Raw genomic sequence first — 15618 nt, forward strand, 5'->3', positions numbered from 1 at the left:
GACATGGGGTTGGAGAGGAGCATTTAGGGAGAGAAAAGTAGTGTCGTTAATGTTCTAGTTTGTGGATTGGGTTTGGGGGGGAAAAAGAGGCTGTAAGATTATCTGCAGAAAGTTATTTATTTACATTCCTAATAACAATATATGACATGTTTATTTTCTAGTAGCTGTCAGCTTTGGACGTTATACATTTAAAAAATTTTTACCAAGCCAATGGAATGAAAATTTAGGTGAAAAATGTTTTGTTTGCACTTCTTGGTTCAAATGAAATTGAACACTTTTTTTTATATATTTGAAGTTAACTAATAGAAAGTTTTTTGGTTTGCCTTTCATGCCTATTCCCATTTTTAAGTTGGGTGAATTATTTTTGTCTCAGTGATTTCTTTGTATATGAACTTTTAATGTTATGTGTGACAATAATTGTTTCCTAGATTATTGATCTTTTAATTTTCAATGGCAGTATTTGCCTCCAAGATTTCTATAAAGTTTAGAAAGCCAAATTCCACCCTAAGATAGAATCATAATCTTTTATTTTTTATTTCAGTACTTTTGCAGGTTGATTTTAATTTTTTTACTGTTCATTATAGATAATATCAAAAGCATGTAAGAGAAGAGAGGCTAGTGTCCATCATTATTCAGTAATTATCAGTTTATGGCTCTTCTTCTTTCTTCCTCCTCCCCTTCCTTCTCCTTTTTCCTTCCTCCTTTTTTTCCCCCTTTTTCTTTTTTGGTGCTGGGATCAAGCCCAGGCCCTCACGCTTGCTAAACATGCCCTCTACCACTGAACGACACCTCCAGCCAGTCACTATATCCTCCCTCTCCCTAATCTCTCTGATATTATTATTATTATTAATATTTTGGTACTGGTGGATTCAACCCAGGGACTCTTAACAACTGAGCAACATCCCCAGCCCTTTTTATTTTTTATTTTGAAACAAGGTCCCACTAAATTGCTGAGGCTAGCTTTGAACTTGTGATTCCCTGCCTCAGCCTCATGAGCTGCTTGGATTACAGGCAGTATGCCACTGTGCCCAGTTCCTACTGAGTTATTTTAAAGCAAATTTCACACTATTATGTCATCCAATTATATTCAGTATGTATGTGTAAAGATAAGGACTCTTTTGTTTGTTTTTGTAGTGGAGATAGAACCCTGGGGTGCTCTACCACTTAGCAACACCCCTTTTTATTTTTTATTTTGAGACAGGTTCTTGCAAGTTGCCAAGAGTGACCTTGAAATTGCAATTCTCCTGCCTAAGTCTCCCAAATAGCTGAGAATATGGGCGTGCACCACCACACCAGCAGATAAAGATTCTTTTTCTTTTTCTCAGTAGTTATATATGACAGTAGAATGCTTTTTGACACATCATATATAAATGGAATATAACTTCTCATTCTTTTGGTTGTACATGATGCAGAGTTATACCAGTTGTGTAATCATACATGCACACAGGATAATAGTATCTGATTCATTCTACTATCTTTCCTATCCCCATACTTGCTCCCCTCATTTCACTCCCCTCTGTCTAATCCAAAGTGCCTCTATTCTTCCCTAGCCACCCCTCACCCTTATTGTGAATTAACACCACACATCAGAGAAAACATTCGTCGTTTGGTTCTTTGGGATTAGCTTATTTTACTTAGCATAATATTCTCTAGCTCCACCAATTTACCAGCAAATGCCATAATTTCATTCTTCTTTAAGGCTGAGTAATATTCCATTGTGCATGTATATCACATTTATCCATTCATCTGTTGAAGGAACCAAACTAGGTTGGTTCCATAGTTTAACTTTTGGGTATTGAGCTGATATAAACATTGATAAGGCTGTGGTGTCACTGTAGTATGCTGATTTTAAGTCCTTTGGGTATAAACTGAGGAGTGGGATAACTGGATCAAATGGTGTTTCCATTCCATACTGCTTTCCAAAGTGGTTGCACCAATTTTCAATCCCTTCAACAATGTATGAGTGTACCTTTTTCCCCCACTTTCTTGCCAACACTTAATTATTGCTTGTATTCTTGATAATTGCTATTCTGACTGGAGTGAGATGAAATCTTAGAGTAGGTTTCATTTGCATTTCTCTAATTGCAAGAGATGATGAAGAACATTTTTTCATGTTCTTTGATCAATTTTATTTCTTCTTCTGTGAAGTGTCTTTCAGTTCCTTAGCCCATTCATTGATTGGGTTATTTGTTTTTTTGGTGTTAAGTTTTTTGAGTTCTTTATATATCCTGGAAATTAGTGCTGTATCTGAGATGTGTGTGGAAAAGGTTTTTTTCCCTTTCTGTAGGTTCTCTCTTCATGTTATTGTTTCCTATGCTGAGAAGAAGCTTTTTAGTTTGAATTCCTCCCATTTATTGATTCTTAATTTTACTTCTTGCACTTTAGGAGTCTTGTTAAGGAAGTCAGATACAAAACCAACATGATGAAGATTTGGGCCTACTTTTTCTTCTATTAGGCACAGGGTCTCCATTCTAGTACCTAAGTCTTTGATCTACTTTGAGTTGATTTTTGTGCAGGGTAAGAGATAGAGGTTTACTTTCATTTTGTTACATGTGGATTTCCAGTTTTCCCAGCACCATTTGTTGAAGAGGCTATCTTTTCTCCAATGTATATCTTTGGCACCTTTGTCTAGTATGAGGTAACCATATTTATGTGGGTTTGTCTCTGTGTCTTCTATTTTGTGCCATTGGTCTACATGTCTATTTTGGTGCCAATACCTTGCTGTTTTTGTTACTATTGCTCTGTAATATAATTTAAGGTCTAGTATTGCTATGCCTCCTACCTCACTCTCCTTACTAAGGATTGCCTTGGCTATTCTGGGTCTCTTATTTTTCCAAATGAATTTCATAACTGCTTTTCTTATTCTATGAAGAATGTTATTGGGATTTTAATAGGAATTGCATTGAATCTGTAGAACACTTTTGGTAGTATGGCCATTTTGACAATTTTAATTCTGCCTGTCCAAGTATGGGAGTTCTTTCCATCTTCTAAGGTCTTCAATTTCATTCTTCAGTGTTCTGTAGTTTTTATTGTAGAGGTCTTTTACCTCTTTTGTTAGATTAATTCCCAAGTTTTTTTTTTTTTTTTTTTTTTTTGAGGCAATTGTGAATGGGATAGTTTTCCTAATTTCTCTTGTAGTGGATCATTGCTTACTTCTAGAAATGTATTTGATATATGGGTATTGACTTTATACCTGCTATCTTGCCGAATTAATTTATGAGTTCTAGAAGTTTTCTGGTGGAATTTTTTTGATCTTCTAAATATAGAATCATGTTGTTGGCAAATAGTGATAGTTTGAGCTCTTTTCCTATTTGTATCCCTTTAATTTCTTTCATCTGTCTGATTGCTCTGAGTATGGTTTCAAGGATGATGTTGAATAGAAGTGGTGAAAGAGGGCATCCCTTTCTTGTTCCAGTTTTTAGAGGCAATGCTTTCAATTTTTCTCCATTTAGAATGATGTTGGCCATGGGCTTAGCATAGATAGCTTTTATAATGTTGGGATATGTGTCTACTATTTCTGGTTTTTCTAGTGTTTGGAACATGAAGAGGTGCTGTGTTTTTGTCAAGTGTTTTTTCTGCATCTATTGAGATAATCATATAATTCTTGACTTTAAGTCTAGTGATATGATGTATTACATTTATTGATTTGTGTATGTTGAACCTTGCATTCCATGGATGAACCCCCCTTGAATGTGGTGCACTATCTTTTAAATATATTTTTGCATGCCATTTACCAGAATTTTATTGAGAATTTTTGCATCTATGTTCATCTGGCATATTGGTATGAAGTTTTCTTTCCTGAATGTGTCTTTGTCTGGTTTTGGTATAAGGGTGACACAAGCCTCATAGATGAGTTTAGAAGGGTTCCTTCCTTTTCTATTTCATGAAATAATTTGAGAATTTTTGGCATTAATTCTTCTTTGAAGGTCTTGTAGAACTCAGCTGAGAATCCGTCTGGTCCTGGACTTCTCTTGGTTGGTAGGTTTGGGCTTCTCTTGGTTGGTAGGCTTCTGATGGTGTCTTCTATTTCATTGCTTGAAATTGATCCGTTTAGATTGTGTATATTCTCCTGCATCGGTTTGGGTAGATCATATGACTAACTTTGGTTTGAAGTCCATTTTGTCTGATATGAGGATGGAAATCCCTGCTTGTTTACTCAGTTCGTATGAGTGATATGTTTTTTCTCAACCTTTCACCTTTAGTCTGTGGGTGTCTTTTCCTAGGAGGTGAGTCTCTCGTAGACAGCATATTGTTGGGTCTTTTGTTTTAATCCAGTCTTCCAGTCTGTGTCTTTTGATTGATGAGTTTAGGCCATTAATATTCAGGGTTAATTTTGAGATATTATGATTTGTATTCCCTGTAATTTTGGTTTATTTTTGGTTTTTACCTTGACTTAGTTTCTCCTTTGATTGACCTTTCCTTTCGTGTAGTTCTTCCCTTTGCTAGTTTTCATTGTTTTTTTTTTTTTTTTTTCATTTCCTCCTCTTGGAATATTTTGTTGATAATGTTCTGCAGTGAGACTTTCTAGTTGTGAATTCTTTTAACTTTTGGTTATCATGGGAGATTTTTAATTCATCTTCAAATCTGTAGGTTAATTTTGCTGGATATAAAATTCTCAGTTGGCATCCATTTTCCTTCAGAGCTTGATATATGTTATAGCAGGACCTCCAGGTGTTGAGGGTCTGGGTTGAGGAATCAGCTGAGATCTGAATTGGTTTTCCCCTATATGTAATTTGATTTTTTTTTCTTTTACAGCATTTAAAATTCTATCTTTATTCTATACATTAGTAATTTTCATTATAATGTGTCTTGGTGTGGGTCTGCTGTAATTTTGTACAGTTGGAATCATGTAAGCCTCTTATACTTGATTTTCCATTTCATTCTTTAGATTTGGGAAGTTTTCTGATATTATGTCATTGAAAAGATTGTGCATTCCTTTGATTTGTATCTCCACACCTTCATCTATTCTCATAAATCTTACATTTGGTTTTTTCATGTTATCCCATATTTCTTGGAAGTTCGATTCATGGTTTCTTAACCATTTTCTCGGTGCAGTCAACTTTATTTTCTAGAGTATATATTTTATTTTCATTTTCTTAGGTTCTGTCTTCCAAGTGATCTAGTCTGTTGGTGTTACTTTCCATTGAGTTTTTAATTTGGTTTAGTGTTTCTTTCATTTCAAGGATTTCTGCTTGATTCCTTTTTATAATCTCTGCCTCTTTATTGAACTGATCTTTCACTTCCTGTATTTTCTCTCCAGTACCATCCTTTATTTTTTTGAAGATCAGTCTAACTATGTATTTTATAAACTTTCTCTGACATTTCTTCTACTGTGTTGTCTATGGATTCTATTGTTGGAACATCTTGGTTTGTTTGAGGCACTTTGTTTCCTTGTTTTTTCATGTTGTTTGTGTGCCTTCTTATCTAGTGGTATGGATCTAAGACAGTACAATTTCTACCTTGTAAGCTTATAGTGTCCCTGTAGGCTTCCAGTCTCACCTTTAAGGGGGAGACCAATATTAACAGTATCCAATACAAACAATATTTCACCTTAAACCAAATGGCTCCTATTAAGGCATTTACAGTTTTGTCACAATAGACAGAAATGAAGTATTCAATTTTTGTCTACATTATAAACTGTAAGTTTGCTAAAATAGTTTACCGTTCCAAATGATGGACAATGAGGGAACAGAAGTAGTGTAAGATATGATGTTTATGAGGGAGAGGGAGAGAAGACAGCGGTAAAAATTTATAGTAAGAGCAAGGGAGGAATTAATATAGGTTGGCTCTTAGAATGAGAGAAGTGAGAAAGAGAATCCAGGGAGACAGGTAGGTGAGAGGAAAATATATACAGATTTTTTTTAAAGTAAAAATATAAGAATACACAACAAAACTGTCATATACTATTCAGACGTCCCATTCCTCAATAAAATTGATGCATGAAAAATATATGGATTTAAAGATGGTAAAGGTTTGAGAGAGAGGGTGAAAGAAGAAAAAATGAGGAAAGTCTCAATGAAAAATGGAATGATTGCTTCCTTTGACTTTCAAAAATTTTCTCAGTTTCTCTTCTCTGCTGATAGGTGGGGCTGTGAAGTTTGATGTTAGCTCTAGTCAAGGGGTGGCCGAACTAGTTGGGTGGGTGAGCCAATAGCAAGATGCCCTTATACCCTCTTCCAGTCTTCCCACCCGTTATAGCTTTCCCCCTCCATCCCTGCACACTTCAGGAGTCACTGAGCTGAAGAGAGCAGTTTTCTCCAGTTTCTTCAACCTGTACTCCCCCTGGGAACTGCCCCTAGTCTCCGGCTTCCCACAGGCTTACCAGACCCAGACTGGCCCATGAAAACCCAGCTGCAATCTGGTCGACCTGGGCTTCAGCTTCCCCAGGCCCTGTCTTTCTGCAGTCCCAAGATCTCAATGTCTTTTCAACTTACAGAGAGATCACCAGTGATGCGCTCACACAAAGGAGCGATCCTGCAAAGAGGCAGCCAAATGGCAGCCATTACCATACCAAGCAGAAAGACCGCAGGTGCAGCCAGACCCACAGGTATCCCAATATATCTCCAAGCCCTGGCCTGAGTCCCCAGACCCAGGTGGCCACACCCAGAGATGGCAGAGGGTGGCCATAGCTGCAAACCTACAGACTCTGGCTGTTGTCCCAAGATGGCGGCAGACGCATGTAACCAAACCTGTGGATACTGTGACAATGGACTTCCAGGCAACAGTGGGCAGCAGGCGATCAACTGGTGTTGAAAGGGAAAGGGAAAGGGTGGATGATGATGAAGAGGCAGGCAAACAGGCAAATGGTTATTAATTTATTAAGTGGACCAATTCACTGGTTAGATTGCAACTCTTATAATCTAATCATTCACCTTTGACTGTTTCCTGCATTGTTTACATGAGCTTTAAGGGGGACACCTCATATCTAAACCATAAAAATGATTATGAGATAAACATACAAAAATAGATGACTTTTCTGATCGAACAAGAAATATGTGAGACCTCTGAAAATTAGTAGAGGGAATGTTGAAGAGCTCAAGGGTTATGACTGAAGTCAGACTAGCAGAATTCAAATTCCAGCTCTATTTACTAGATATGTAACCTCAGACATGTCATTTAATCTGTCAGTTTTGTCTGTAAAATAGGAATAGCTAGATATTACCAAGTTCTTTGTTCATCCAGATTACATAACCTGTCAGTATTATAAGAGAGTGCTGTCTCTGTATCCTTTTAGAAGCAATCATAAGACCAGAAGGAGGCATAGGAATCATCAAGATTAGCCACCAAATCTTACAAATCAGTACTGAGACTCAGAAAGGGATAAACCACTCAGTATATTCAGGGTCATATAGAAAGATAGTGACAGAGGCAGAACTGCAGCCTAGACTTTCTAATGCCTAATGTTCTTCTCACTGACTGTAGAATTCATGAATGTATCAAACATTTAACAATAATATACTATATGTGGGACTTAGTGGTAGACCACTTGCCTAGCACATGTGAGGCACTAGTTTGATCTTCAGCACCACATAAAAATAAATAAAAAAAGAAAGTATTGTGTCCATCTACAACTAAAAAAAGTTTAAGTAAATAAAATATTTTTTAAAAATACACTATATGTGAAATTTCTGTGTTAGATGCTTAACATCTGTGACACATAATATCCTCACCACTCTCTAACTTGTTTTAAACTTTACCTCCATTTTATAGCTGAGGAAAAGAAGTCAAGTAACATCCTTTATGTCTCACAACTGGAAATTGTCAGGGAAAGATTAGAACTCAGGTCTATCTCATTTCTGTGTCCCAACTTCTCACATATTCCTATTTCAGGTGTTTTCCCTTCCCTCTCTTGTTCTTAACCTTTTTTTTTTTTTTTTTAATTTTAGATGTTGATAGACCTTTATTTTTATTCATTTATTTATATGCAGTGCTAAGAATCAAACCCAGTGCCTCACACATGCTAGGCAAGCACTCTACCACTGAGCCACAACCCTAGTCCCTCATTATCCTTTATAAAATTTCTTCCTAGATGTTCTGGAATTGTTTGTATGACTCATCCTGTTTTGATTGCCAGGCTAACCTCTGCTTTGTGGATGTTGACAACCACTTCATTGAGCTGCCAGAGGATTTGCCTCAGTTTCCCAACAAATTGGAGTTTGTTCAGGAAGTCTCTGAGATTCTCATGGCATTTGGCATTCCCCCTGAAGGAAACCTTCATTGCAGTGAGAGTGCCTCCAAGTTAAAGAGGCTCCGGGCCTCTGAGCTTGTCTCTGACAAGAGGAATGGGAACATTGCTAGCTCCCCTTTGCATTCCTATGAGCTCCTCAAGGAGAACGAAACTATTGCCCGGCTGCAAGCCTTGGTCAAGAGGACTGGGGTGAGCTTGGAAAAGGTAAGATGCTGTATATGAGTCTTAGAAATTTGATTTGTTCTTGAATGCTGTCCTGGTTGAATAAGGTGTGGGATGATAAAGCTCCCAGTTCAGCACAAGGCATATTTGTGTGCAGTGAAAGAATGCTCTGTGTGAGAGACTGATTCAGCTCTAGAGCAAATGTGATCCTGGCAAATGCTATTCAAATCAGAATCTGGATAGCTTCTCCCATGCATGTCAAGGAGATCCTGCTGCAATTCTGTGTGAGCAGAATTGACTCTGCAGTCACTACAGCAGAGTGACTTGGAGGGATGGTGGTGGTAATCCTTGTGTTCAGACCTCTTTCAGATTCATTGCCGTGTGAGTTTCACAGCAACCTAAGGAACTTAGGACAGGCATTAATCGTTTTATAGCTGAAGAAAGCAAGCTTTAGAGAACCTAAGTGGTTTTGCCAAAGGTTCAAGCCTAGCAAATAACTGAGCTGAGGCTAGAACTGGTCCCCTTAAATTCGAATCCTGTGCTCCTTTCACTGATGCACATAACTTTTTGTTTTCTGACTTTGGTGAAACTAAGCTTTTTGTACTTGGTTACCTATCTGCCTATCTTAACTCTCCCATTCTTATTGTTAAAAGTACTTGTGTAAAAGTGATATGTAAACAAATGGGCCAATGTAATATTTTTGTTGGATTTTTTTCTGGTTTTTTTTAGTAGAACAGCCCCCCCGCCAGGTAGTAAGTAGGGAGATTAAGAAGATTAAAAAGGGTGTTTTTGGATCCCCCCCCACCCTCCCCTTTTTCTTCTAAAAAGAAAAAATCCTTAGGCAGAAAGATAAGGAAAGTGACATGGGGAAGAAATCCAAAGAGGTGGAGAACCACAGTCTGACCTTGATGCTTTGTATTAATGTTTTCTCAATGACTTCCTACATTACCTTTTTCTCCTGGCCCTTGAGATAATTAGCACCTTTTCCTCTATGGCTGAATTTCTCTGTTCTTATCTCCATTTTCATTGAATTGCTAGATACATCCAAATGGAGCTTTTTAACTTTCCTCCGTGATCAGAATCCCTTTATTATTTTTTTTCTTCTCATTTTCCCCTTGTTTTTTTCTCACCTTCTTACCTTTGCTAGTAAGTAAAAGACCACTGGAAAAAAAATCAGAAAATTTGCATTTCTTTTGAATAAAATGAAGAACATCTGTACTCAGCTGTTGTTTCATTTTTGTAGCTGGAAGTGCGTGAAGACCCCAGCAACAATAAAGATCTTAAAGTTCAGTGTGATGAAGAAGAACTCAGAATTTACCAGCTAAATATTCAGATCCGGGAAGTTTTTGCAAATCGTTTTACTCAGATGTTTGCAGATTATGAAGTGTTTGTTATTCAGCCCAGCCAGGATAAGGAATCCTGGTTTACCAACAGGGAGCAGATGCAAAACTTTGATAAAGTGAGTGTAATATTGCTGGGGAAGAGGTGGTTAGGAATGAGAACTTCAGTTACATTTGAAGTAATTTAAAATGAGATATTCTTTCGCTTTATTATTGGAACAAGTGGGGGTTTTTTGTGGGAGAGAAGTTGTGGGGTATGAGGATTGAACTCAGGGGTGCTTAACCACTACCACATCCCCAGCCCTTCAGCCTTTTTAAAAATTTATTTATTTATTTTAGGGGCTGGGGCGATAGCTCAGTCGGTAGAGTGCTTGCCTTGCATGCACAAGGCCCTGGGTTCGATCCCCAGCACCACAAAAAAAAAAAAAAAAATTATTTATTTATTTTATTTTGAGACAGGGTCTTTCTAAATTACTTAGGGCCTAACTGAATTGCTGAGGCTGTGTTTGAATTTGTAATCCTCCTGCCTCAACCTTCCACTGGGTGGAACAAGTTTTATGGTCTTCAGATGTTGGTAAGCTGAAAGGTCTTATTGCTTAAAAACAGATGTGCTGATTATTACTATCAGGTGATTTACACTTAGACAAAGGATTCTCTCTTCCTTCTCTTTTCATCTTCTTCTCTTCCCTACCCCACTTCTGTCCTCCTTCCTCTCCCTCCTTCCTTTTTGTGCAGTACTAGGGAAAAGGACTCTTAAGGCAAAGCTGTTCATTTAGATTTATTGGTTGCCTCAGAAGATTACATGAGTAAATTTGTAACAGTATGAGTGTTTTAAAAAAAGAAGCAGCATGGGAAGCCTGATACAGTGGTTCATTCCTGTAATCCCCACCACTCAGGAGACTGAGGCAGGAGGATCATAAAGTTCTAGGCCAGCCTCAACAACTTTGAGTCAAGCAAGACCCTGACTCAAAATTAAAACAAATAAAAAGGAGTGGGGATGTAGCTCAGTTGTAAATACCCCTGGGTTCAATCCCCAGTACCAAAAATACCAAACTAAAACAAACAAGAAGAATGAAGGAATTTTGCAGTTTGTTTTTCATAATGATGTAGAAAGCTCCAGAAGAATTCACCTACTGCATCCTGTAGACATGTTGCCTTTGCATGTTAATAACTGTTTCCTTTTGATCCCACCAGGCATCTTTTCTGTCAGATCAGCCTGAGCCCTACCTGCCTTTCCTCTCAAGATTCTTGGAGACCCAGATGTTTGCTTCTTTCATTGACAACAAAATCATGTGTCATGATGATGATGATAAAGACCCTGTACTCCGGGTGTTTGATTCCCGGGTAGACAAGATCAGACTGTTGAATGTTCGGACGCCTACTCTCCGCACATCCATGTACCAGAAGTGTACCACTGTGGACGAAGCAGGTAAGGCCTCCTGGGACCTATACATTTTAGCCTCTTGGACCTTGTCATTAACAGGTCTCTGTTTCTAAACATGCTAGCCTCTTCCTCTGTTTCTGCCTTTGCGTATGTTTTTGCCATTGCCTGCAATGCTCTTGTTGTTTTTGCCTGGCAATCTTGTCATTCTTTAACACTTATGTCAGTTGGGAATGGGCACTGTTGTAAGTAATAGATAACCTAATCAGCAGTGGGTTAAGCAGAAGGTTATTTTTCTCAAGTTAGGGAGAAGTTCAGAATTGGTTGTTGCTGGTGTTTGCTCAGCTGCTCAATCAGGAACTGAGAATTCTTTTTATTCAGCTTTCCTTAGCATGTTGGCTTTTATCTTTATGCTGATAACTTCATGGTTATAAGAGGCTTTTTATATACACATGCAATCCAACGAGAGGGGAAAGTTGATACCAGCTGTTTTTTCCCCTTTCATCAGAAAGCTAACGTTTTCCTGAAAATTCCCTATCACCTGTCTTGAGTATCATAGGCCAGAGTCATGTTATTTGTCTGCCTTTAAGTGCAAGGAAGGATGTGAAAGTGAATCCTGAACTGAGCGCAATGCTACCCTGAATAATATTGAAGTTCTATAATCAAGAAAGAAGGGGTGAATGAAGTTTGAGTAAGAAGTTGATGTTTGTCAAAAAACCTAGCCTACATCCCTTGCTCTCTGAAGCCTTCTGTGATGCCGTAGTCTGTGCCAGTTGATTCTTCCTCTGTGCCCTTTGGTGCTTTGCTCTTGCCTCTACTCTGTAGTTTTTTTCTTTTCTTTTCTTTTATGGTCCTGTTATTATTAGGGAACAGCTTAAGTGTGGAGAATGTATTTACTCTTTTTCTTACCCCTAATCCTCCATGCCTGGCACACATGGATATGAAAAGTTATGGACTACACAAATGATTAAATATGCCTTTCTGTTCACAGGGACTAATCTATAATCTAGATCAGCTTAGCTAGTTTAACGTGTTAGATTAAGTAGTGGGTTCACTTCCTCATGGTATGATCAGTTTCTTTATTGTATTTTTGTATATTTTTATTGATTTGTTTACCATATATTATTATAACTACCACCAGATATATGCCCAGCATCTGCTAATTGCTCAACAAATATTTGCCAAATGAACGAATATGCCAGGCTTTTTTTTTTTTTTTTTTTAAGGTTTTGAGGATATAAGTGGTAACAGTTTGAACGAAGCCTTGCTTTCATCAACCTTACTTCTACCCTACTTCCCTTCCCTCCCCTCCCCTCCTCTCTCCTCCCCTCCCCTTCTCATATAATACTGAGGATTGATCCCAGGACTGCCCTCTCAATGAGCTACATTCCCAGTCCATTTTATTTTTTATTTTGAGGCAGCATCTCACCAAGTTGCCAAGGCTGACTTTGAACTTGTGTTCTTTCTTGCCTGGCCTCCTGAGTAGCTGGAATTATACGCATGCACCTCCATGCCCAGATCAATCTTACATTTTCTAACCTTCTGTCTTTACTGAATAGTTTCTCTCCCAGGTTTTTCATTAAGATAGGCACATTACCTATATAAATAACACTAAATCCTGTCTTAGGCTTTGGACCTGGGCAGTTTGGACGATTTTTAAAAACTGTGGATTTAGCATACCATCTCCTAAATCAACATTCAAATCAGGACTCCATCCCTTTCATTTTGTGGAATACTTGGAAATGAGAATATTTTGAGTATGACACACTGGACTAAAGTGAGACCTCTGGTTATAGCTAGAGGCTGTAAGGCCAGATGCTATAGTCACTTGAGGCCCTACTCATCTGCCATAAGGGTTGAGGCAATTAGTTTTTATCCCTTTTATAATCCATCTATAAAACACTGAACACTGCAACATACTGATTTGAATCACTCTTGTCTCAGTTGTGGCCAGAACATTTGGTGTCATGGGCCTGTTAGAATGTGGGTTTTGGAATATGGAATGGAGAGTTAACTAACCCTCACTTATATTGCTTATTTTAGAAAAATGGGTGTCCTAGAGATGCTTCAGACAGCTATCTGCTTTGCTTCCAGAAATCATAGGTCAGTCCTTGCCATTGGTATGTCCCTTAGGTATGAACCAGATATACACACTTCAAATATGCTTGAGCAGGGCTCTTGGCACTAGCCTCAGATACTTAGCCTTGTGGAGTAGTGTAGCCATCTCATCCCCTCCCATATCTTAGCTTCTTGAACCAGTTTGATTGGAAAATGGTAATAATGTAACTAAAGACATCTTATTGGAGATCCTTTAAAATATTTCATTTTATGATCCATTCAAAGTTTTGTTGAATGAGAGAAAAGGGCAAGGGGAAGTAAAGAAAGCCCAAAGACGAGATGACTTGACCTCGAACACATAGCAAGGCCAAAGGTTGAGATTTTCTTACATGACTCTAGAAAACACTGGGAGAGTTACTAGCTTTTAAAATTTTTACTCTGTAAAAGTTTTGAGATATAATTGGCATATAACAAGCTGCATATATTTAAAGTGCCAGCATGTGCTTACACTTGCATCAAGAACTGGTGGACATACTATTACCCTCAAAAGTTTCCTCAGATCACTTTGTAATTGTAGATTTTTAAATAAATGTCACAATATAGTCGAATACTGTTAATATCTCTGCTAACTCTGACAGTTGTGTCAGTTCTGTCAGTTTTAATCATGATTAGTTTTTTTTTTTTTTTCTTTCGTCATGTGTTATGTTATCTGGCTTCTTTGTTCACCTGGTGTTTTAGTCAGCCTTTTCAGTCCTGTGAGCAAGAAAAATTAAAGGAGGAAAAGTTTATTTTAGGGGCTTATGTTTCAGAGGTCTCATCCATAGAAGGCCAGCTCTCATCAATCCAGTCATTTTGTCTCCTAGCTTTCTTGCATTGTCTCAAATGTTAGGTTTTAGGGGACATCTAATATCTAACCCTCACACCTGGTAATCTTTGATTACATAAATTTTATCATTTGAGTCCTGGATATTTTTGTATTCCTATAAATATTCTTGATTGTTGTTCTGGGATGTAATTAAGTTATTTGGAAATAGTTCGAGTTTTTTGGGCTTTCCTTTTGGGTTTAGTAATTTATTTGAACTAGAGAATCCTTTAGTCTGTGGCTTATTATTTCTCACTACTGAGGCAAGACTCTTTTGAGTTGTCTATTTAAAGACCTATAAATGATGAGGTTTTCTTGACTGGTTTTCTAGCCCTGGATAATAATTGTGTAGACTGTTCCTTCTAAAGTTTTCAGGTGATTCTTTTTCCAGCCTTGAGTGGTTGCTTTACTCATATGAACTAATCAGTTAACCTACTGAATACTCAAGTGGGGGACCCCCCTGCAGATCTCCTGGGTTCTCTCTCCTCTCTGCTACCATTTCTTGTTAACTCTAGCCACCTTGGTCTCTTTAACTCAGGGAGACCACTGAACTCTTGTCTAGATTTCCCCTCCCAGTGTCACAGCTTGGAAACTCAAAAGACAATTAACTGAGGCAGTTTTGAGAGTTACCTCATTTATTTCCTGTATCTCAGGGACTACTGTCCAATGTTTTGAAATTCATTTTTTTATATATTTTGCCTGGTTTCTTTTTTCCTGTTATTTTAGGAAGGAGGGTAAAATCATTCCTTTTTACTGCATCTTGGCTGAAGTGGAAGATAACTTCTTCTAAAAAAAAATGTTTGACTTGACTTTTTAAAAAATATTTTAATCCAGAGAAAGCAATTGAGCTGCGTCTGGCAAAAATTGACCATACTGCGATTCACCCACATTTACTTGACATGAAGATTGGACAAGGGAAGTATGAACCGGGCTTTTTTCCTAAACTGCAGTCTGATGTCCTTTCTACTGGGCCAACCAGCAACAAGTGAGTCAACCCCAGAGATTCCCTAACCTAGCTCCCAAGCCACAGTAGCAAGGGTCATCCATATCTGAGCTGGAGCTAGTATCTTCCAAAGACCTCAGAATTTTATAAAGCAAATATGGAGAAGACCAGACTACGTAGGTTGTTTGCTTGTTTGAATAAGAAGATAGGTGACAGAGTCTGTCAGCTTCTGTGTCCACCATTGAAATAGCTGTACATGCCTAGAACCCACAAAAACCCAGCCTGCAGATGGGTTAAAATAATCTCATGCCTGGCTCCCATATATAGTTTTTAATAAGTGGAGCCTGAACTGAAAATATATCACTTAGCTGGATTGCTGTACTTTTAGAGATGAGTGTGTATCAAAGCCTAGACAGAGTTGAATGACTGTAGTTTTGGATCTATAATTTTTTGTAGATGTTTTCACATAGATAAGTCTGTGTTCCTTGGGGAGTTCTCTCTTTCATTCAGTTACTGCTTTTTTTTCTTTTCTTTCCCTTTTTCTTTTTTCTTTTTTCTTTTTTGTTCTATCAGAAAAAAAGGCTGTTTTATTTATTTTTTTATATTTTTATTTTTTATTGTTTGTTCTATTTAGTTATACATGACAGCAGAATGCATTTTGATTCATTGTACACAAATGAAGTA

At 37.7% G+C, this 15618-nt stretch overlaps 1 protein-coding gene across 3 annotated transcripts in view; it reads left to right on the plus strand.

The window, feature by feature from the left end:
- Positions 1-15618, plus strand: part of DENND5A (DENN domain containing 5A) — a 105739-nt gene that overhangs the window by 61672 nt on the left and 28449 nt on the right. For all 3 annotated transcript variants that reach the window (XM_079104254.1, XM_079104252.1, XM_079104253.1), the window contains 4 exons: positions 8075-8392; positions 9594-9809; positions 10885-11119; positions 14826-14976. In XM_079104254.1, the coding sequence (XP_078960380.1) occupies positions 8075-8392; positions 9594-9809; positions 10885-11119; positions 14826-14976 (920 nt within the window). The remainder of the gene's footprint in view (positions 1-8074; positions 8393-9593; positions 9810-10884; positions 11120-14825; positions 14977-15618) is intronic.

This window comes from Sciurus vulgaris (assembly GCF_902686455.1).
Source record: "Sciurus vulgaris genome assembly, chromosome: 11".
Classification (NCBI taxonomy): Eukaryota; Metazoa; Chordata; class Mammalia; order Rodentia; family Sciuridae; genus Sciurus; species Sciurus vulgaris.